Below are 22,447 nucleotides of genomic sequence, written 5' to 3'. Positions count from 1 at the left end.
ACATCATTGATGATGTCAATCATCTCATCAGTCACTGGAGCCCCGTCGTCCGTTACTGGAGGCATATCAACTTCATCGTGGTAGTTCCACTTCACGTATCGCTGCAGAAACCTATATCTGTGTATGTGAGCCTCCACCACATCCAGTTTCTGATTCAGCATATATTATCAAATTTTATGAATTTATTATAAAATTTCATTATATATACAAATATTTAATTATAAATTTATTAATAATTGTTATTAATTTCTTTCATAATTATCAAATTATTATTTTAATTTTCAATTTTTATTTTTTCAAAAATAACAATAAAGTTTTATAATTGTAAATTTTTTTAAATTTCCAATTTATGATTTTTTTTTTATAAATTTTTATTAGTTACTTTAAAATTAATTAAAAAATTTAATCACACTAACTTTAAAATTATTTTTTAAAATTTAATATTTCTAAATCTACTAAAATTTCGGCAGCATAACGGCTGTAATCTAGCCTATCCCAAAATTTAAAATCTGCATAAATACATATAAATCAGTCACATAACATACATAAATTTAATACAATCTTTACTTCACAAATAAACAAAAAAAACATACAAATTCAAAACATATTATTTAACCTTATATATATATAATTCAAAACACTAATTTTATTTAACCTAACATAAATATACAATTCAATTTTTTTTAACATATCTATTTTTCATACAATACAATTAATATCAAATTCACAATAAAATTAACAAAACATACAAATTTATTTTAAAAACTACTAGAATTTAATTTAATTTAAAAATTATCTACACACTATTAATCACAAAACAAAAAAAAATTAAAATTAAAAACAATACCCAAAAGCTTGAGATGCTCTAGATGTTCCAGTACAATCTGAAATAAAAAAACAATAGAAAATTTAACAAACTCATAAAAAATCATAAAAACACTAAATTTAAAAGAAAAAACTAAAGCATTAAGGTTTAATAATACGTTAACAAAAGGGGGCCAAAAATGGCTCTAGGCGGCGCTGGGAGGGGTTGGGCGGCGTTGGGAGGCGGAGGAGCTCTGGTTTTCCAGAAAATTCAGAGGAAAAAATGAAGAAGAAGGCTCGGGTTGGGGGATTTATGGCATGATCTGATAGCGACGACATGGGTACATGAATATCGTCGCTGATATCAAACGCACCGTTTAACTCAAATGATGAGATCCTACAGCGACGGCATGTCGTCGTTGTAGGGTAGTGAATAGTACACGAATACTCTCGTGTGCTATATTTGCACTCTATAGTGACGACATGTCATCGCTGTAGGAAGTGAAATTTGACTTAAATTTTTTGGTGGTTTACATTCCGATGTTTTTTTTTTTGACCCTATTGTGACGACATGTCGTCGCTGTAGAGTTAAAAAATAACTGACCAATTGATATATTGGACTCTACAGCGACGACATGTCGTCGCTATAGGCTGTGCAAAATAGGTAGCCACCTTTTGGCGGTTGAGTTCCCTGAGCATCCTACAACGACCACATGTCGTCGCTATAGACAATGATATTTCCCTTTTTTTTTCCCAAGAATACCTGGATCCTGTTCCCTCCAAAATTCCTAGAACCCAACAGCAACGACATGTCGTCGCTGTAGCGTACCAGGAATTTTGGAGACCAGATCGTGTGTTGTTGACGACCCTACAACGACGACATGTCATCGCTGTAGCTTATTTTTTCATAAATTAAGAGAAAATAATTTTTCATGGATCTTGCCTACGTACAGCAACGACTCTAAAGTCGTCGCAATAGATGTCGTCGCTGTAGAGCCTTTTTCTTGTAGTATATTACATTTTCATGTTTAGGACAACTCTTTATTTTGATTCAGCAAATGTACTCTTATGTTTTTATTTATATGTTTAATATAAATGTTTTAATTTTATTCTATTATTTTATATTTAATTCAAATTAAATCAATAAATAAATAAGTGAATAAACATTACAAATACAAATATAAAAAAAATATCGGTTTAGTGTCCTCAGTATAGCCCATCCATATGACAAAATTAGACTGGTTATGCCGAGAAAATTGTCCACTCTATACTGATGATATTGTCCTCTTATACTGAGGACAGATTGAGTGTCCTCAGTAGAAGTTTACCTCTACCGACGCGGCTGTACCGAGGACTTACTGTCGAGAACATTTTGGCTTATACCGACGACATTTGTTCTCGGTATAGGCCTTATTTTTTGTAGTGATACTCCATTGCTCAAGCACCGTCATTGTCTTCAATGGGGCCTTCCAGTAAGATATTTTTTTTCTTTAGCTATATTTAGCAAAGAAGAGGAGGAGGAGGAGAGTTTCCTAATTGCAGCTTAGATGATAAGAAAAATAATTTTTTAAAGAAGAAGAGACGAAAAGAAAATTTAAAGAATAATAGAAGAAAACGAGAAGCAAAAGATTAAAAAAATATATTTTTTTTATTAACTTATGCTCATTTTAAAAAAAAATCTTCTTTTCCATATTCTAAAAAATATATAATAATATAATCTAAATATTTAAACATTGTTTCATGTTATAACAATGAAATCCAGTAGTATGCGATTTATATTTCAGCACATGACTTACTTAGTTGGTTTTCCCCTTTTCTACCCTAGCATATATATATATATATATCTGTTCTTTTCGTGTTTACCTTACATTTTTTAGCAGCTAAAAATTGTATTCTCCAAGAAACATTCTCTACAAAAGGTCTGAAGCATTTAGTGCTTCATTGTGCATTGCCCATGGCATTTTGGTGATTCTTTACCATTCTTGTGATTTTTGGTACAAAGCTTGAAGAAAGTTCAAGCTAAGTCTCAAGGGGAGCTTGAGTAGTAACTCGAGGGAGTCCAGCAAATTTCAAAAGCAATGAAAGGCTGGTTGCTTGATGATTTTCACAAAATAGGAAGTTAATTGCTTGTTTGTAAAACATTTTAAAAGGAAGATTTAATTTCATTTAGAGCTATGTATACTTGTAATAACTCTGATTATATTTTAGTAGATTTGCTTTACCTCCGGACTATGTCCTATGTAGTAGGTTGTGAAAAATCATGGCTGAACCATGTACAAATAATTATGTCATTTTTTTTTCTTGCACTAAAACTTGAACCAAATCTGCATTTTGTTTGATAAATTAAATGGGTGAATGAGTAGCAGTAGTAAACTAACTTTCAAGGTTTGTACTCTCTTCCTCTTTACATTTACTCAACTCTCTCTACAAATTGTAATTTCTTTGATTACTTTTATTGTCATCCTAACTTCCTCCATTGGATAGAGCCTATAACCTTCAAGCTCAACAAGCGAATGATATCCTTTTATATATTTCACCTCTTTTCATTTCATAGCTCTGAAAACGAAATCTTTGCAGTACGTAGTACAAAAAAACATATATTAAGTGTTGTTGAAAATACTATTTTATAAAAGGATATTAAGACATATTATTAAATATCCTACAAAAGGATATGGATTTGCAAAACTCATCAGGAGTTTATTCAGCTTTATTTATAATCAAGGATACAAGAGAACCAAATAATTAACGGCAATAATAGAAACAAGAACCATTAGAGACTTACAAATAATCAGCTAACCTGTTTTAATACAATTCTTATCAAATATATATATATGTATATATACATATAAATATTTGCACTTAGCCACTTCTTTGTACACATTGCTCAATCTCTAGCTTGATTCTGTCCTTTTTCTCATCATGTTAAGCCCTACATACCTGCTCAATGAAAGGTACACATATTGCATATAAGTAATTAAATCGAAGTAAACGAAATCAATGAGAGTTTGCATGGATATGAAAGGTACACATATATATCGTCATACAAACATTATGATGTATAACTAATTAACTTACCGTCCCAACATCATAAGAGTGGCCTGAGGATTGGTCCCAGGAGAGATGTTGAAAGTTGAACCATCCACAACTCGAAGTGAAGTAATTCCCTTCACTCTAAAATCACTATCAACAACCTTCCCCACAACACATCCCCCATGATAATGCCAAAATGTACTCACTCTTGTTCGACAAAAGGATTCAATTAACGAATCATCATTTGAATGATTATTCATCGGCAAAGATGGTCCATAGAACAAGAACTCTCTCTTACCATCACTACCCTTGTGCTTAAATCGGTCCAATGCATTACTTTTCAACATGTCACCAACTTTTTTCATAGCCATAACACAACGCGAGAGGTCAATCGGATTGGCGAAGTAGTTGAATCGAACACGCGGTGCAACTTTTACGTTGTTCGAAGAAGCCAATCGCAAGGAGCCACTTGACAAGGGTCCGGGGATTTTTTCAGAAATGAGACCTAAACTCAAATTTGTAGTGACATTTGGTTGAACAGAAGAGGTTGTGGTCTGAATTATATAATCACTAGTAATTCCTGTAATTTTTGTTGGTAAACGCTCCGTTGAGTTTGGGAGTATGAGGTTGATGGTGACACCAGGATTATCGGCCATGAATTTTCCAACGTTGGGCTGTGAATGGAGTATGGGATTAATATGGAGTGAAGACAAGTAAGAACGTGGACCGATTCCGCTAAGGAGCAAAAGTTGAGGGCTCCCAATGGCACCTGCACTCAAAATAATTTCCCCTTTCCGGCGTACCAGTGCCACGTGTGACTTCCCTTTTGAATCAGTGTATATGACTCCAATTGCAGCTGGTGCTGTCGAATACAATCATCAAACTCATCAAATATTATAACTGTAGAGACAAGTTCTTCTAGAAAAATATTAACACTTGTAAATAAAACAAAATATTAGTTGAGCTTAAAATAAATAATGTCGATCTGGGGGAAGTAGTAGTTATCACAAAGCGTGGCCGAATATAGTAACATAGTCATTAAATAGATTTGGTGGGTATATAGATAAAAATGTGAGATTCTTTTCCCATTTTCTCTTTCACAATCAATCAACTAACCACCAATCCAAATACATTTCTTTATTAAAATTATAATTTTAGATAATTTTATATACATTTTAACAATATTTTGCACAAAATTATATCAAAGATAATTATTAGAATTTAAGTACTTAATAATAAATACTAAAAATTTTAACTCACAAATCTTAAAATAAATTAATATAATTATAAAAATATAAAATTGAGAAAAATAATAGACTTTTATTATAATTATAATTTATAGAGAATTGACAAATAAAAATTTATTATTATTATTAATGTTAAAATATCGGGCTTTTTATTATGTCGTGCTTTCAGACTTGTTTGTTCGTGCTTTCGTGTCGTGCCGTGTCGTGTCATGCTGTGCTGTGCCAATTTTCAATTCGTGTCGTGCCTGGCCCAAGCCCATACTTTTTCGTGTCGTATTTACAGCTCTAATTAGGATGGTGCATATATCTAGCTAGCTAATTAAGTTGTTTAAGTAATTTTTTTACATAGGAAAGAAATTTTTTTTGGGGAAAAGTCATTAAAGTTAATAGTTCAAAGTCATTTTATAGTACATATAAGCGTATTTTATGTGATTGATAAGATTTGAAATTCTTTGGACTTTCTATATATAATAATTTACAGGCCAATAAAATTTTATGTATGAATGAGTATAATTGGCATGTATTAATTAAGGTACATCACATCTATCAATATATATGTATTAATAATTTTTAATAAGTTATGTAAAGCTTACTTGAGGCTTTGGTGGAGAAAATGATTCTGTTCACTGTGGCATTCACAGCAACTCTCAAGTTTTCCAAATTTGCTCGATTGAGAAGCTCGACGGCCCCATGCCTCGTCCCAAATGGGTCAAAAGTGGAGCCAGAGGTTTTGGTCCCAATCTTGTGACGAACAGTAAAGCCATTGTCCGGAACTAAGCCAACTTCCAAAAGAGATTCTCTCACAGAAGATTGCCAAACATCCACTCTTGGACGGTAAACTATAGTCTCTTCAACCCATTCATACGCTCTCTCCATCAAATCGACATCCCATTCTATGCCGGACTGGGCGAGGAATTCGTCGTCAGCCCTCGAATAGAAGCCGGCGTTAAGCATGCTTGACCCACCTAGAACTCTCCCTCTTAAGCTTTGAACGCCGTCCTCAGACGTGAACCTCTGCGCCGGTGTAGTACCGTCGTCTTCTCTGTTGAGATTAGCGAAGAATCCACTTGTCGTGAAGACGCTTGGATGTGCATTAGGGGCATCGCCCCTTTCAAGGACAAGGACTGAGTACTTTTCTGATAAAGTCGCCCCTAAAGGGCACCCTGCTGTGCCTCCTCCGATTACTATATAGTCATATTGTCCCTTTAATGGCATTTCATTTGCATCATATACTGATTTCATGTAACCAAAATCTGCCAATAAATCAACAAGTTCAGTTTTTAGGGGAAACATATTATATTGATTGAGTTCAGATATATATACTTACCATGCTGAGAACGATTGGCCAGAGCAAGAACTTGCAGTTGTTGATGATGAAAACTTAGTGACAGTAGTATAAGCAAGAATAATGGCGCCATTTGTGATTTCACTGTTTTTGAGATAGAAAATATATACGTATATATGTTTGTTTTCTTGAATACAATTTGCAACGAGTATTGAATCTTGAAGCTAAATCAACGTTACTGTGGGGTACTTAAGTAGTTTTTTTCCCTCTCGTAATAATTATAAACTCAATTTCATTTTAAAAATGTCGTCTTACTTTAAGAGCACGTACGTAGCCGCCTGTTCATTCCTATTTGACAACTCATATTTGACTGGAGAAAACTAAAATCCGGTCGCACATATACTAATTTAAAACTAATTATTAAATTTGTATCAATGTGTTATGTTTAGTAAAATTTTTGTTTTTGAAATTTTTAAACACAACAAAAATGAAAATATTATTTTATTTTTGTTTTTTTATTTTTAAAAAATAAAAACATGTTTGGTAACTATTTTTGTTTTTAAAAACAAAAAATAATAAACGTATTTGATAACTTTTATTTTTATTTTTTGTTTAACAAAATAAGGTGTTGATTTGAAGAAGAGAAGAAAAAACTGTTTAAAAAATTTTTGAAAGTGAAAATTTTTTATTTTCAAAATTTAATAAATTTTAGTTAAAATTTAAAAAAATAATAAATAAAAATAGAATTATCAAACACATTTTATATTTGATTTTCAAATTTTTAATTAATTAAATAAATAACTATTTTTTTAAGAGTTACCAAACAACCCTATTATTAATTCGTTAGTCTTAATTCCTTAACATGCTCTTGGCAATACTTTTTAAGTAGGAGTTTTGTATAACAATAATATTTCCTTCCATAAATATACAGATAGTTTGAATTTTATTTCGTTTGGAAATTTATACTTTTTTTAGCAATTAAGTTTTTTATTGATTATATTTTTCACAAATTTATTTTATTTTTAAATGTTCTTTTTTTTGCATATATTTTTTATACATTATGATGTGTAAAAATGTTTAGAATTGTATAATATTAAAAAAAAAATGCAAAAACAAATCTATTAAAAATTTAGAATTGTAATAGAAGATATTAACTATAATGACTTAATTGTAGTTAATGTTTTTGAAATTCAAAAACCATATTAATTTAAGAGGTGATTATATTAAAAAAAGGGGTCCTTGGCAAAATGGCCTATTTTTATAGTGCAATTTGCACTATGGCCTAGTTTCAATAGTTTTTAGCTAAATAGTCTCTTTTATTAATGAATTTTTTATATTACCCATTTTACCCTTAAAATAAAATAATAATAAATTAAAAACAAAAATCCTAATAATAACTATCATCTTCTTCCTCTCACCCATCCACCCACACCCATCCACAACTACCCACTATCATCCCCCACCGCCACCACCACCACCACCACCGGCGACCACCGCCCCCTACCGCCAGCGAACACCGCTCATCACCGGCTGCCACCATTTCTCCGCAAATCCGGCCACCACTCATTCAAAATATTGGTTTATAAAGCTTTTTTTATTTTTATAAAATATGAGATTTTTTATATTGTTTTTGTATATTTAAAATGCAAAATGATTGTTTTAGTATGTTGAAAGTATAAGTAAGAATTTAGGTTTATTTCTTGAGTTTTATGGAGGTTAAACCTTGAAAATCTGAAAAAATTAATGGTGGTTTCGGTTATTTTCGAGATTGAAAAATCCAGAATTTTTTGACAGCTTGTCTAATTTTTCGACAAGGAGTCTAAACTTTAGACCAGTTGTCTAAATTTTAGACCAGTAGTCGTATTTTTTCGACCACCTGTCTAAATTTTCGACCACCTATCTAAAATTTAGACAGGTGGTCGAAAAAATACGACTACTGGTCTAAAATTTAGACTCCTTGTCGAAAAATTAGACAAGCTGTCAAAAAATTCTGGATTTTTCTATCTCGAAAATAACTGAAACCACCATTAATTTTTTCAGATTTTCAAGGTTTAAACTCCATAAAACTCCAGAAATAAACCTAAATTCTTACTTATACTTTCAACATACTAAAACAATCATTTTGCATTTTAAATCTACAAAAACAATATAAAAAATCTCATATTTTATAAAAATAAAAAAAAGCTTTATAAACCAGTGACCAGATTTGTGGAGAAATGGTGGCAGCCGGTGATGAGCAGTGTTCGCCGGCGGTAAGGGCTGGTGGTCGCCGGTGGTGGCGGTGGCGGCGGGGGATGATAGTGGGTGGTTGTGGATGGGTGTGGGTGGATGGATGAGAGGAGGAAGATGATAGTTTAGAGTTTTTAATTTTAATTTATTATTATTTTATTTTAAGGGTAAGATGGGTAATACAAAAAATTCATTAATAAAAGATGTCATTTAGCTAAAATGTTTTGAAAGTAGGTTATTGTGCAAAATGCACTATAAATGGGGTCTATTTCCACCAATTTCTCTTAAAAAAAAGTCTAGAAAAAACTATAACTTATTTGTTTTCTTTTGTTATACGACAGAAAATTGAGCATGCTTATCTTCAATATTATTCTTCGTTCTTCCAGAAATGATTAATTTTTTAAAAATTTTAGTTACTTGTATTACAAGTTTTTCCAAGTTATTTGAATTGAATAAATATATATAGAGAAAATTAGAATTAAATATTTCTCTCTTTTGAATTGAATGAGTCGTTATATAACTATTTCAATTTTAATGAACGCAATAATAAATTTCTATTTCCTTTTCCCTTAGGTCAATTGAGAGAGAGAGATGTACTATGACGCGTTTCCTTTAAAAAAATAAAAAGTCAAAAATTGTGTAGGTGACCCATGAAAAAAGTCAAAAATTGTGTAGATGACCCAGGATAAAAATAATCGGGGATCGCATTAATTAATCCTCCATTTTCAATTTAATTATAGTACAACGGAAAAATTAAAAGGCTTTTATTGTATAGTATCAAAATATTAAAATAAATATATTAAATATTTTCTGAGATTAATTTAATGGGGAATTTGTGATGGATAGATATTAATACCAATAATATGGGTGTAAAATATTCTTAACTGAAAATAAAATGGAAATTTGGAAGGAAGTGTGTGAACTGAAATTCCCATTGGAAAGGATTTCAAAATTTGTTAAGACATTTAAAATTATGGCAAGATTTAATTTTGGGCATTAAAATATAAATGATTAACATGAAGGAATTAAAAGTTTTAAAGGAAATTCTTGATTTGAGAATTTTCATTTGGAAGACAATTACCTTTTTGGATATATAACACTTAATATGTATAAAGTGGTATTATTTTTGTGAAAAAATGCCACCCGACTTGATGTATTCAAAATACATTAATTCAGCAAAAAAAAAAAAAATACATGAATTCAATATAAAATCATGATGAAGTGATGAAATTAAATTGGTCAATTCATTAAGTCAAACTACCGATCTTTTAAATAGGTGAAATGATGAAATTAAGTGTATGATTATTAAGGAATGAAATTAGGGCAGTTTGACTTGAGTATAGCATGCTACCTAAGAGCATCTCCAATGCCCAAATGGTTGGCTACATTGAAAAAAATACAAATTTTAATATTTTATTTAATTAATATAATTGTTTATTAAAATTAACAAAAGAAAAAGAAGGCAACGTTGCCAACAGTGGGCAACGTTGCCAAAATTTTAAGTTGAATATACCCTCTTTTGTTGACTTTGGCAGCCATCTCAACATGAGCACTCTCTTTGGCCACCACCGTTAAAGATGCTCTAAGGGCCTTAGATGTCCAATTATGGATAGTTAATGCCATTAGTATGGAAGAGTAATATTTTTGGTGGACTTTGGAGTGACATCTAACCACATAATTTTTCTTTTAGCTGAATTATTAATATTTGAGAGGTCGGTGACCTCTTGGCTAGGGAACTTGTTAAGCCAACTAATCCTTGATTAATTTGCACACCTGTATATTTAATTTTTAGTTAATTCTGTACTTATATTCTATTAAATTAGTTTGTCCTTCGTGTAACCGTTTAGGGTTAGTTTTGCTTACCAATATTGTACTATACAACCATTCTTTTGTACAGTGTTTCCTCTAAGGAGAAATATAATACAATATAAATTTTTTCTTCATTTTCTTTTCTTTACATGGTATCTGAGCCCATGGTGGCCACCAATGACTCCTCATCTACCTCAACCACCCCAGCTCCCTTCAATCCCAATCCTACTTTGGTTCAACCTCAGACCCCCAATTCTTCATCCTCTTTTCCGATCATACCCTTTGTAACCCAAACCCTCACTATTAAACTAGACATCACCAACTACCTCATATGGAAAAACCAGCTTCTAAACGTTATTGTCACCAATGGCCTTGACGAGTACCTCGACGGTACAAAACCCTATCCCACTTGATTTCTCCTTGACTCCACTTTACCAAACTCAAATTATACTCTCTCGCGACGTTACAATCGACTACTCATGAGTTGGTTTTATGCATCTCTTATGGGTGGAATGCTCACACAAATTGTCTCGTACACTACTGCTCACGAGATCTGGACAGTGCTTGAGACACTATTCCTCCTCTACAATGTCAAGAATTTCAAAGCTTCGTACCTCTATTCAGAACTTCAAGAAGGGTGGACTAAGCATGTTGGAGTATCTTCAACGATTCAAAGGCCTCTGCAATCAACTTGCCGCTACATGTGAGCCAATTTCTAACAAAGATCATCTTATCTATTTGCTTGGTGGACTCAATTGTGACTATAATGCCTTAGTATTTTCCCTACTTAGTTGACCTGATAAACCTACCCCTGAGGAGATTGATAGTATCCTCTTAACCTATAACTTTCATCTTGAGTGACAAAATGCTGTCGGTCATATTTCCTTTCTTCAAGCTAAGCTAGCCCAGCTGCCTTACCCCAAAACCAGAAAACCTTACAACAATAATTGACCCCAACCTCCTCCAGCACCAAACTGTTTTCCCACCAATACCCAATTTGGAGCCCTTGGTAAACCACCAGGAAAACCAGCTTTCACACCTTGGCTTCCCTCTTTTGTGACTCTTCCACCTGGTGCCAAATCCCAATGCCAAATTTGTGGCAAACTTAGTCACATTGCTGCCTTGTGCTATCACCATGCAAATTTGCACTATCAACCACTTCCTCCAAGTAACTCGAACACCTCTGCTCCTCCCTCGGTGGATTATAATCTACCTCCTCCTATGGCATATACTACTACTGTCACTCCTAGCACAGTTGCTGACCCCAGTTCGTACATGGATAATGGTGCTACACACCACTTCACGCCTAAAAGTTCTCAATTGGATTCTCACGCTCCCTATTATGGACAGGAATAAGTGTATGTAGGTGATGGTAAGTCTCTCCCTAATTTTCATGTTGGTCATTGTTATCCCCAAAATTTCAGTTCGATGACGTGGAAATCAGAAGTGACAAGTGGCAAATCATGGTCAGTAAATGGCACATTAATAGTCAATAAATGTATTGGCTCTTCGGAGTTGTGATAAAGTGATATGATCAACTTGATAGAATTTCTGTCTGACCGGTAAAGATTTTTGACTGATTAGTCAAATGTTTTGCTAGACCAGAGAAGTGTCATGCTAGACCAGAGATGTGTCATGTTAGACCAAAGAAGTGTTTTGCTAGACCAGTCACCTATCTTGGCCGACCAGTGGAGTGTTTGGCCGATCAGTGAGGTGTTTGCCCGACCAGTGAAGTGTTTGGCCGACCAGTGAAGTATTTGGCCAACCGGTGGAGTGCATGGCCGACCAGTCAGCTGTTTTGTCCGACAAGTCATTTGTTTTGCCCGACCAGTAAAGTGTTTTGCTAGACCAGAGGTGTGCTAGAGGAGTGCTTTGCCTATACTGACCAGAGGTGTGCTAGAGGTGTGCTTTACCGACGAGAAGTGCTTGCCTATGTCCTAAGTAACAGCTTCAACCCGAATCATTCTCAACTGCCGTGGGAATCTCTCAGATATCCCAGAATAATAGCTATATTATTGTAATTTAAGTTCATTTATATTTTATTAAAGTCTGTTGGAAGAACTAAGGACCCAGTAAAAAGGAGATATTTAATGTACGATCCATGAGCCTATAAATAAAGGGCTCGTGGCATCATTTGGGGGGATCTGATCTTTTTAGACTAAGAAAAACTCTCTAGTTTGGAGACTTTGGGACTGTTATTACTTAGGGCATTCTTGGGGCATTTTCTGAGAGAGTTTAGAGAGAGAAACTTTGTATTTTTGTACTTGCACTTAAGAAACTCAGTTGGCTCAAGTTCATCTGATCTTAAGTGTAGGATATATATCACAACTCTAAGTGGATTAGGCTATTACCAATAAATTGGGGCTGAACCACTATAAAATTATCTGTGTCGTATTTTTCTCTTAAAGGTTTAGTGTAGTTTTGACGTCTACTCGTCATAGGCCAAATTCGTGGTCAACATTTTGGTGTTTTCGTTGAGAGCCTGAAGAGAAAGTCACGCGAGTACCATATTGTTATGGCGCCCAAGAACACCAATGCGGCCTCCAAAAATTCAGGCACGTCAAAAGAGCCTACTAGATCAGAAGGTCCTGGACCGCAGAACCCAGAGACTGAGCCCAGGGTCTTTCTCGAGGAGACCACTCCAGTAGTTGAACAACTTCGGGAAGCAATAGGCACTTTCCAAGAGGAGATGATGCAATTCAATGCTCGCCAGAAGTCTTTCGCTGAAGAGATGGCCAGCCAGAGAGCTGCATTAGAGCAGCAAAGGCGCGATATGGAGGCCAGAAGCGAAGAGCTCAGACAACGACAGGAGGAAGTCGACCGGAGACATCGTGAAGCAGCACTTTCTCTAGAAGGGGCCACCCAACTGGCCCAATACAATGCTTAAGCTGCGGCACAAGTAGCCATACAAAGAACACGAAAGGAAAACGCTAGTCGGAAGTCCCCTGCTGGAAGGATAGACTCTCGGGGACCTGACCGGAGTCAAAGCAATCAAATTGGCCGGGTAGATGACGGAGTCTGCTCTAGAACTACATCAACACAAAGGGAGCACTCTAGAACCCCCTCGAGGAGCCACCGATTAGAAACTTCTAGATCAGAGAGTCATCGATCGGGCAGTAAAAAGACTCTACCCAGACAGGATCAGACCAAGACTCCTCGAGATAAGAGGACTTCACAATTCAAAGATGGGCATGGTTATGATGAGGCTGATAGTTAGCACAATGACCAGTCAAAGGAAAAGGAGGGCAATGACCAACAAGGAGGAAAAGATTACCCGGGACGTACCGAAAAGCCTCCACTGCACCCCGGCCAGCAACGAGTGGGAAAGAGCTAGTCCCGCGTAGTAAGCCCTCTGAAAAATCGAAAAGACGGTGTTCGATTGGGCAGGAGAGCATGCTTATCAAAAGGATCTAAGGGACGTTATCACCAACAAGAGGAGGACTGTCCCAGTCGAAGGGCAAAATCTGAACTGCCCTGCCAGTCAAGTAGAAATACTTGACGACAGTGCACCAGATGGTAATGCCCGACTAGGCGGTCACGACCTTGGAACTTCGTCAGTTGCACCATCCATCCAAGCCCAGCTTGACATACTAATGGCTGTAGTGCAAGGTTTGTCAAAACGGCCTTCCGAGATGGAGGCAATAGACCACCGGAGTGGCAGCCCATTTTATGCCCGAATTAGAGTAGCCCAGTCGCCGAAAAAATATAAAGCACCGGTTCTGCCAATATATACAGAAAAGGCAGATCCCATTAGACATGTTGGGAAATTCAAGGACGAGATAGAATTTCTTCTCAAGTCGGGCAAGTTGAGGAAGTACCGGGCAGAGACACCCTAAGGAAAAGGAGGCAGCATCAATCCTGGGTTCAAACGACAGAGATCTCCACCCTTGCAACCCGGGCCTGTGGACTTTACCTTAGACACTATATGTGGAGGTCCACACTTGGCTGAGGATAGTAGCAAACCAAGGGAGAGGTATGCCTAGACACTTCGACATGAGCGAGAGTGCTAGGATCAGATTTGGTGAACGGAGCCTGATCAGGGACCACTAGAGTGGCGAGCGTCTGTGGATATATTATTTCTAAATACCGCTTTCAGAGTGGTAGCTTGATTTCAAGTTGTTTGACTTGTTATTTAAGTTTGGTTTATGAGTTGGTTATTTGCTAACCAGTCATTTTATTTTTGAACAATTTTTGTTGTTTAAGACTCGTTTTGTCCTTCTTTTTTACGAGTAATAAAATAGACTGTGCAGTGTGGTCGATTCTATGCATGTGTGTTAATTATCTGAATAGTATTCAACTGGTCGGTAAAATCGGACACTTTTCAATTGGTTGATACATTCAAGCAGTATTCAACTGCTCGAATATTTTCCATATATTCTATGTGTTTCACGAGTAATTAACTGCTCGAACAGATGCGGTCAAGTAGCAAGTGACTAAGGATCTTTCAACCCTCGAAAACTTGGGGGGCACATGGGATATACTGGTATATAATTTAACACAGGCAATAAGAGCATGAGTAAACATATTTGTTTTTAGGCTGACTTGTAAAATTTTGAAGTAAAAAAAGGCCATTAAGCTAACTTGTTTGACAAAGCTTAAGTAACTTAGAATTTTTCAAAATTTCAAGTTAAAAGCAAATATTCGTGCGACAATAAGCATTATGCTCATAAAATGTTAGAGCAATAAGAGTGTGAGAAAATATACTTAGTATGGACTTATGAAATGTCTAGAATTTCTAAGTTAGAAAACTAAGTACTCATGCGAAAATATAAGGCATACATCAGAGTGACTTTACTATTCGCAAAAAACTTATAACTTTTTAAGTCTAAAAAGACTTAGAATGTTTCAAGTTAGTAAAGAAAAGTAAAGTATAAATGCCAACAGCTCGGCTGTACGAGAAAAATATCAAAGCTGCTAAGCAACAATTGTCTTCACAAGAAAAAAGAGTAAACTACTAGCCAGGTACAAAGTTTAGCTGATCAGGTGCAAAGTTTTCCTGGTTAGGAGAGCAGATACAACTTCCCTGGTCGGTTGAGCATATATCATTGGTCGAGTAGGAAACTCTGTTGTTAAGCATGACTAACAGCGATGGGTCCCTGGAGTGAATCAAACAAACACGAACAAATGATTGCAAAGTAAATACTACATAGTGGAAAAATGTTTTTGAGAAGAGAAGTCAATTTTCCCCAAGATTGATTGAGAGAAATCAATCTCTCAAAACACTTTTGAGATATTCGAACAAGGTGTTTTGATGGTGGTTGGAGGGATAAGTTTTAGGCATGTGCTTAAATAGCTATGCCATATGCCCAAGCAGGCTGAACGGATGCCGAGTGTGCCCGAGCAGGCCCGCGCGCACGTCCGAAGGTTGGTGTCCGAGCAGCCGAGGCTGTGTCCGAGCGGGTGTGGGTTGTGTCTAAGCAGCTGGGGCTGCGTCCGATCGGGTGTGGGCTGTGTCCGAGCATCTGGGACTGCGTACGAGTGGGTGTGGACTGCGTCCGAGCAGCTGAGGCTGGCATGTGTGCATCCGAGGGGATGCGCATCCGAGGGGATGCGCATCCGAGGAGATGCACGCCGGAGAAATTGGGGTGCATGGCCGAACGGCTGGAGGAACCGCGTGTCCGAGTGGCTCGAGGGGCACGCCTGGGGGATTCGTGTCTGAAGAGTTGGCCATCCAAGGAGATGCGCATTTGAAGGGCTGGGTGTCCGAATAGCTGGGCATCCGAGGGGCAAGTGCATTCGAGAAGTAGCGTGTCCAAATAAGCTGCTGGGCAGGGCGTCCGAGGAGATGGTGTGTCCGAGGAGCAGCACGTCCGAGAGGCTGGCATGACCGAGTAGTGATGTCTGAGGAGCAAGGGCATGCAGTCGAATAGTCCGATCGGCTAGGAATGGCCAAGGTTATGGGTTTGATGGGCTAAAAGGGGAACCTATTTTCTTAATTTTGAACTATGCAAACAAGATAAAAAAGTTGAATTTCAAGGGTTCAACAAACTTCAAGATAATATCAATGATTATCCTATACCCATGAGCCCGAAAGAGCAATGGAAATGGGAAACTGATAACTACCGTTTTTATGGACAGAAAAGTCAAGACGTGGGTTTACTACAAAAGTGAAGGTTACTGACCGGATGGAAGCTTTTGGATGACCTCAAAAACATTTTGTTAGAGAAAAAGTTTATCATACAAGTAAATCATATAATAAACTTGGGGGGCAAATGTTATCCCTAAAATTTCAGTTCGATGACGTGGCAATCAGAAGTGACAAGTGGCAATTCATGGTCAATAAATGACACATTGATAGTCAATAAATGTATTGGCTCTTCGGAGTTGTGATAACGTGATCTGACCGACCTGATAGAATTTCTGTCCGACCGGTAAAGATTTTTGACTGGGGCAGTCAAATGTTTTGCTAGACCAGAGAAGTGTCATGCTAGACCAGAGATGTGTCATGTTAGACCAGAGAAGTGTTTTGCTAGACCAGTCACCTATCTTGGCCGACCAGTGGAGTGTTTGGCCGATCAGTGAGGTGTTTGCCCGACCAGTGAAGTGTTTGGCCGACCAGTGAAGTATTTGGCCAACCGGTGGAGTGCATGGCCGACCAGTCAGTTGTTTTGTCCGACAAGTCATTTGTTTTGCCCGACCAGTAAAGTGTTTTGCTAGACCAGAGGTGTGCTAGAGGAGTGCTTTGCCTATACTGACCAGAGGTGTGCTAGAGGTGTGCTTTACCGACGAGAAGTGCTTGCCTATGTCCTCAGTAACAGCTTCAACCCGAATCATTCTCAACTGCCGCGGGAATCTCTCAAATATCCCGGAATAATAGCTATATTATTGTAATTTAAGTTCATTTATATTTTATTAAAGTCTGTTGGAAGAACTAAGGACCCGGTAAAAGGGAGATATTTAATGTACGATCCATGAGCCTATAAATAAAGGGTTCATGGCATCATTTGGGGGGATCTGATCTTTCTAGACTGAGAAAAACTCTCTAGTTTGGAGACTTTGGGACTGTTACTTGGGGCATTCTTGGGGCATTTTCTGAGAGAAAAACTCTGTATTTTTCTACTTGCACTTAAGAAATTCAGTTGGCTCAAGTTCATCTGATCTTAAGTATAAGATATATATCACAACTCCAAGTGGATTAGGCTATTACCAAGTGGATTGGGGTTGAACCACTATAAAATTATCTGTGTCGTATTTTTCTCTTAAAGGTTTATTGTAGTTTTGAAGTCTACTCGTCATTGGCCAAATTTGTATTCAACAGTCATCATACATAGTTTTCATTCCTTTTCTACATTGTCCAATTTCTTACATGCTCTTTCTATTTCCCATAATATCATTAGTGTTGCTCATTTATGCAAAGATAATCATGCTTTCGTTGAGTTTTATCCTTCCTTTTTTCGTGCCAAACATCAGGATACACAGCAGGTTCTTCTTCACGACCACCTAGTTGATGGTATTTATCGAGTGTCTCTCCCTACCTCACCAGTCTCCTCTCCACCACTTTCCAGTTCTGTCACTCCTCAGTAGTTTCTTGCTCGAACCAATGATGTGTCTATTTGGCACACTCGTCTCGGTCACCCTTCACCACTCATCACAAATCAAGTGCTGCGTAGCTGCCACATTTCCCTTGTTTCAAATTCTCATTTACATTTCTGTACTCACTGTCAAATGGCCAAGTCGCCTTCCTTTTTCTATTTCTTGGTCTCATGGTGTAAAACCTTTCCACCTTGTAAACATAGACCTTTAGGGGGCTTCTCCCGTGGTTTCGATTAATGGTTACAAATACTTTCTTTTTCTCATTGATGGTTCTCTCATTTTTCTTAGATGTAATTGTTAAAATCTAAGGATGAATGTGCTAATAATTTTCCTCAGTTTTATGCCATGGTTAAAACTCAATTCCATACATCTATTAAAAAAGTTCAAACTGACCATGGTACTAAATTTTTACCTCTCAAAACCTTTTTGCTTAACAATGGTAATCACCACCAATTCTCTTATCCTTACATAACCCCACAAAATGGGCGAGTTGAATGCAAAAACAGACATGTTATTGAAACAACCCTTGCTCTCCTTGCTCACTCTTCCATGCCGCTAACTTTTTGGTCCTTTGCTTGACAAACTACATTGCATCTTATTAACCGTATGCCCTCTCCTTTGCTCGCTCACAAGGTACCCTACACTATTCTCTATGAAAAACTTCCCTCCTATGACCACCTTCACGTCTTTTGTTGCTCTGCTTTTCCTTTCCTACGTCCTTACACTAAACACAAACTCCGATTTCGTCCTAAGGAGTGTGTCTTTCTTAGTTACTCTTCTAGCCACAAAGGCTATCTCTGTCTTGATCCTCAATCCAACAAAGTTTACATTTCTTGTCATGTTGTGTTCAATGAACGTAATTTTCCTTTGCCACCCTTTCATCTTATTCCTCTAATCCACCTCCCTCTAGTGTCTTTCTCCCTACCTCCATTCTGCCCACCTCCTCCTAGTTCTTTCTTTTCTTCCGCAACCTCATTCTCTTTCTTCTCCTATATCTTCTCAACCTTCCTCTTCTTCCCCTTCTCCCTTACCTCCTTCTCCTTCCCTTTCCTCTCCTTCTTCCTCATCCTCTCCACCTGCTCCATTATTTCACTTGCCTCTCACCCCTACTCCTTCTATTTCCCCTCCTTCCACACTTAATATATATCCTATGACTACTCGTTCTAAGGCTAGCATCTTTAAGCCTAAACCCTATCTTAGTGCCTTCCACGATACCCATGCTGAACCACATTCTTACAAACAAGTTGCTACCTCTGCTGAATGGAAGCAACCCATGTCTTCTAAATTCACTGCCTTACAAAAAAAAAAAAAAAAGATGTAGATTATTGTCCCTGCTCCTTCTTATGCTAAAGTTATTGGCTGTAAGTAGGTTTTTTGCCTTAAACTTCACCCCGATGGATCCATTAATCGATACAAAGACCGGCTAGTTACGGAGGGTTTTCATCAAACTCCTAGCCTTGACTATTTTGAGACATTCAGCCTTGTGGTTAAGGCTGCCATCATTCGGGTTGTTCTCACTCTTGATCTTTCTTATTCTTGGCCGATTCATCAACTTGGTGTTTAAAATTCCTTTCTTCATGGAGATCTTTCTAAGTGTGTCTACATGTCCAAACCTCAAGGCTTTGAGGATCCCTCGTGTCCTTCTCGTGTGTTTTTACTCAAAAAGGCATTGTATGGTCTCAAGCAATCTCCCCGTGCTTGGTTACATAAGCTTAGTTCTGCCTTGATTTCGCTTAGTTTTCATTCTTCTCAGGCAGACACCTCTATGTATACTTTGCATCCCACTCACCCTACTCTTATTGTCCTTGTCCATGCAGATGACATTATTGTCACTGTGTCTCATTCCTCACATATCACTTCCCTCATTTCCCAGCTCAGCACACACTATTTGCTATTATTGATCTTGGTCTCCTTCATTACTTCTTAGGCATCGAAGTCACCCACACCATGTCCGATTTTCATTTGAGTCAAACTATTTGCTATTACTAACCTCTTAGATCATGTTTCCATGTCTGATAGTAAACCTTTTGCCACACCTATGTGCTCTGGTTCACTTCTTTCTATCCATGATGGGGTGCCTCTTGAGGATGGTAGTTGTAGTGTCCCAGAATTTTACTTAGCTAGGTAAAAGTAGTCGTAGTTAGTAGTAGTTTGTAACAATATTGATTAATATTGCTGGTTCTAGAAATATTAGTAATTTTAACCCAAGGTTTAGATTGAATTAATAAGGGCATGACACTTGTCATAATCATGTTTATTAAGGATTTAAGTATTTTTGATGAATAGTTTAATTAAAAGAAAGATCTAGAAGCTCTAGAACCTTCCAGAAACTGTTAGGATCACGTTTAGAATTAGTCAAAGCTGTTTTATCAATTCAAAATATGCTGAAAAAGTGCAAATACGTGTTTGATATATCAACGTATGTTGATAGATCGCAACTATAGGGGACGATATATTGCCTACAGAAGATACGGAAAACACATTGACTTTGCACGAACGATTGAACGGGGCTCGAGAATATGGGGGAGGCGATATATCGCCTATAGGGGGGGGGGGGGGGGGGATATATCGGCTCCAACTCTCATTTTTTTGAAAGTTTGTGATTTTAATTTTAAAAATAGCCTTAACCACTTAGACCTGCCTTTGAACGATTTTGACCGAGTTCTGGGTGTTTGTTGAACGAAAATTCAAATCTATTTCATTTTATATTCATTTATTTATTCAAATTAAAATGGGTTAGTTTTACTCCTTGAACTCTATAAACAAGACCTAGTACTCAGCCATTTTCTTCATTCTTCAAGCAGACTTCAGAGCCTCTAAGTTGCTAAGGTTACTATAGAGAGAAACACTTGGGTTTTGGTTTAAAAGATTTATCATTCTAAGCTTTTCTAAACACTTAGGAAGTGAGATATAGAGAGATTTCAATATCGATGTTTAGATCAATTCATAAGATCATTCAAGGTATTCTTATCCTTAAGTTCAGATCTTCATGGTTATTTAGTTTTCTTTATTTTCTTTCTTTTAGATCCTAACTCTTGTTTATGATTCTTGGTTAGGTGTTTAAGTTTCTTGAAACTTAAGGTTCTTTTCGGTAACTTTCTTCTTGATAGTTTAGTTCTATTTTCATCTTCATTCTTTAGAAATACTCATGGTTTTGCTATTGGTTTTTAGGAGTGTTCCAATCCCGTTCTTGTCTCCATATAGCAGTTTTTGGTAAGGAAAATAGGATAGATTATATGTGCTTTTATGTTTATGTTATGATATGTTTTATGCTATAATATGTATATGTATATATATGTTTTATAGTCCTTGGGCATATGACTTGTTTAGATAACAAGCCCCAAGAATATGTTTTATAGTCGCTTAGGCATATGACGTGCTTAGATAGCAAGCCCCAAGAATTTTTATCATTTTCATGACTTAGAGTTATGATTTACCCTACCTTGATTAATAGACAGAGGACCTAGATGGGTTATCATTACTACCATGTGATCTAACCTACCTCGATTAGTAGACAGAGGACATAGATGTTTTTATCACATGCCATGTTAATGAGTTAATGGCTATTAATATTGTAGTCCTATATGATATACATTTTTATAGTTATATGGTTTATAGTATATATTTATGATATAGTCTTATGTTTATGATTTATGACATATGTTGTTAGTAGATTTTCCTTGCTAGGCATTGTGCCCATTCCTTTATTTTTAGCTTGATGCAAAAAAATGAATATGGAAGGCGGAAAGATTTATGCCAGCTTGGCTTGTGTGTTAAGGATGAATGGATTGAATGGACTGCGTGACGATCGAGGATGATGTTTATTTTTAGTCTTTTAAATTATGTTTTGATTTATTTCTGCAATTAGTATTTAAACAATTAAAGTTTATGTTTTATGTTTTATAAACAATGAAATCCCATACCATATCACATTTTATTTTATATTTTTACCTTATTTTTTATTGGTACAATATTTTGGGTTTTAAATAAAGTTATGTTATTTATAATGTATGTTTCCCAAAATAGTAGTTATGTCTAGTAGTTTTAACGGTCCAAGGTCTTAGAAATAGTTGGGTCATTACAATACTGAATATAGCAGTGTGGTTGGTGCTTTGCAATAATGCACCCTCACTAGGCCTGATTTGTCATTTGTTGTCAATAAGTTGTGTCAATTTATGCACAGCCCCATTGATGTCCATTGGAATATTGTCAAACGTGTTCTTCGTTATTTAAAAGGCACATTACACTTTGGTTCACTGCTTACTGCTTCGACAAATCTGACCCTTACTACTTATACTGATGCTGATTGGGCCTCCTGCCCCGATGATCGTCGCAGCACCAGTGCCTATTGTATCTTTCTTGGCAGCAGTCTTGTTTCATGGTCTTCTTCTAAACAAAAGGTGGTTTCTTGCTCTTCAACAGAGGCTGAATATCGAAGTATTGCAAATGGAACATCTGAGTTAACGTGGCTTGAATATTTTCTCTCTGAATTACGTGTTCTGCCCTCTCG

At 36.4% G+C, this 22,447-nt stretch overlaps 1 protein-coding gene across 1 annotated transcript; it reads right to left on the bottom strand.

The window, feature by feature from the left end:
• Nucleotides 1–3,472: 3,472 nt before the first annotated feature.
• LOC133784434 ((R)-mandelonitrile lyase 3-like) lies at nt 3,473–6,582 on the bottom strand. The gene is made up of 4 exons (XM_062223782.1): nt 6,409–6,582; nt 5,675–6,334; nt 3,880–4,696; nt 3,473–3,741 (listed from the first exon to the last, which is right to left on the bottom strand). The coding sequence occupies exons 1-4, from the start codon at nt 6,497–6,499 to the stop codon at nt 3,696–3,698; spliced, it is 1,614 nt and encodes a 537-aa protein (XP_062079766.1). The 5' UTR covers nt 6,500–6,582; the 3' UTR covers nt 3,473–3,695.
• Between the last annotated feature and the right edge of the window lie 15,865 nt (nt 6,583–22,447).

The sequence above is a fragment of the Humulus lupulus genome, chromosome 6, assembly GCF_963169125.1.
Source record: "Humulus lupulus chromosome 6, drHumLupu1.1, whole genome shotgun sequence".
In the NCBI taxonomy this organism is placed as follows: domain Eukaryota; kingdom Viridiplantae; phylum Streptophyta; class Magnoliopsida; order Rosales; family Cannabaceae; genus Humulus; species Humulus lupulus.
The sequence above is the reverse complement of the archived record's forward strand: the minus strand, read 5'-3'. Positions and strand labels throughout refer to the sequence as shown.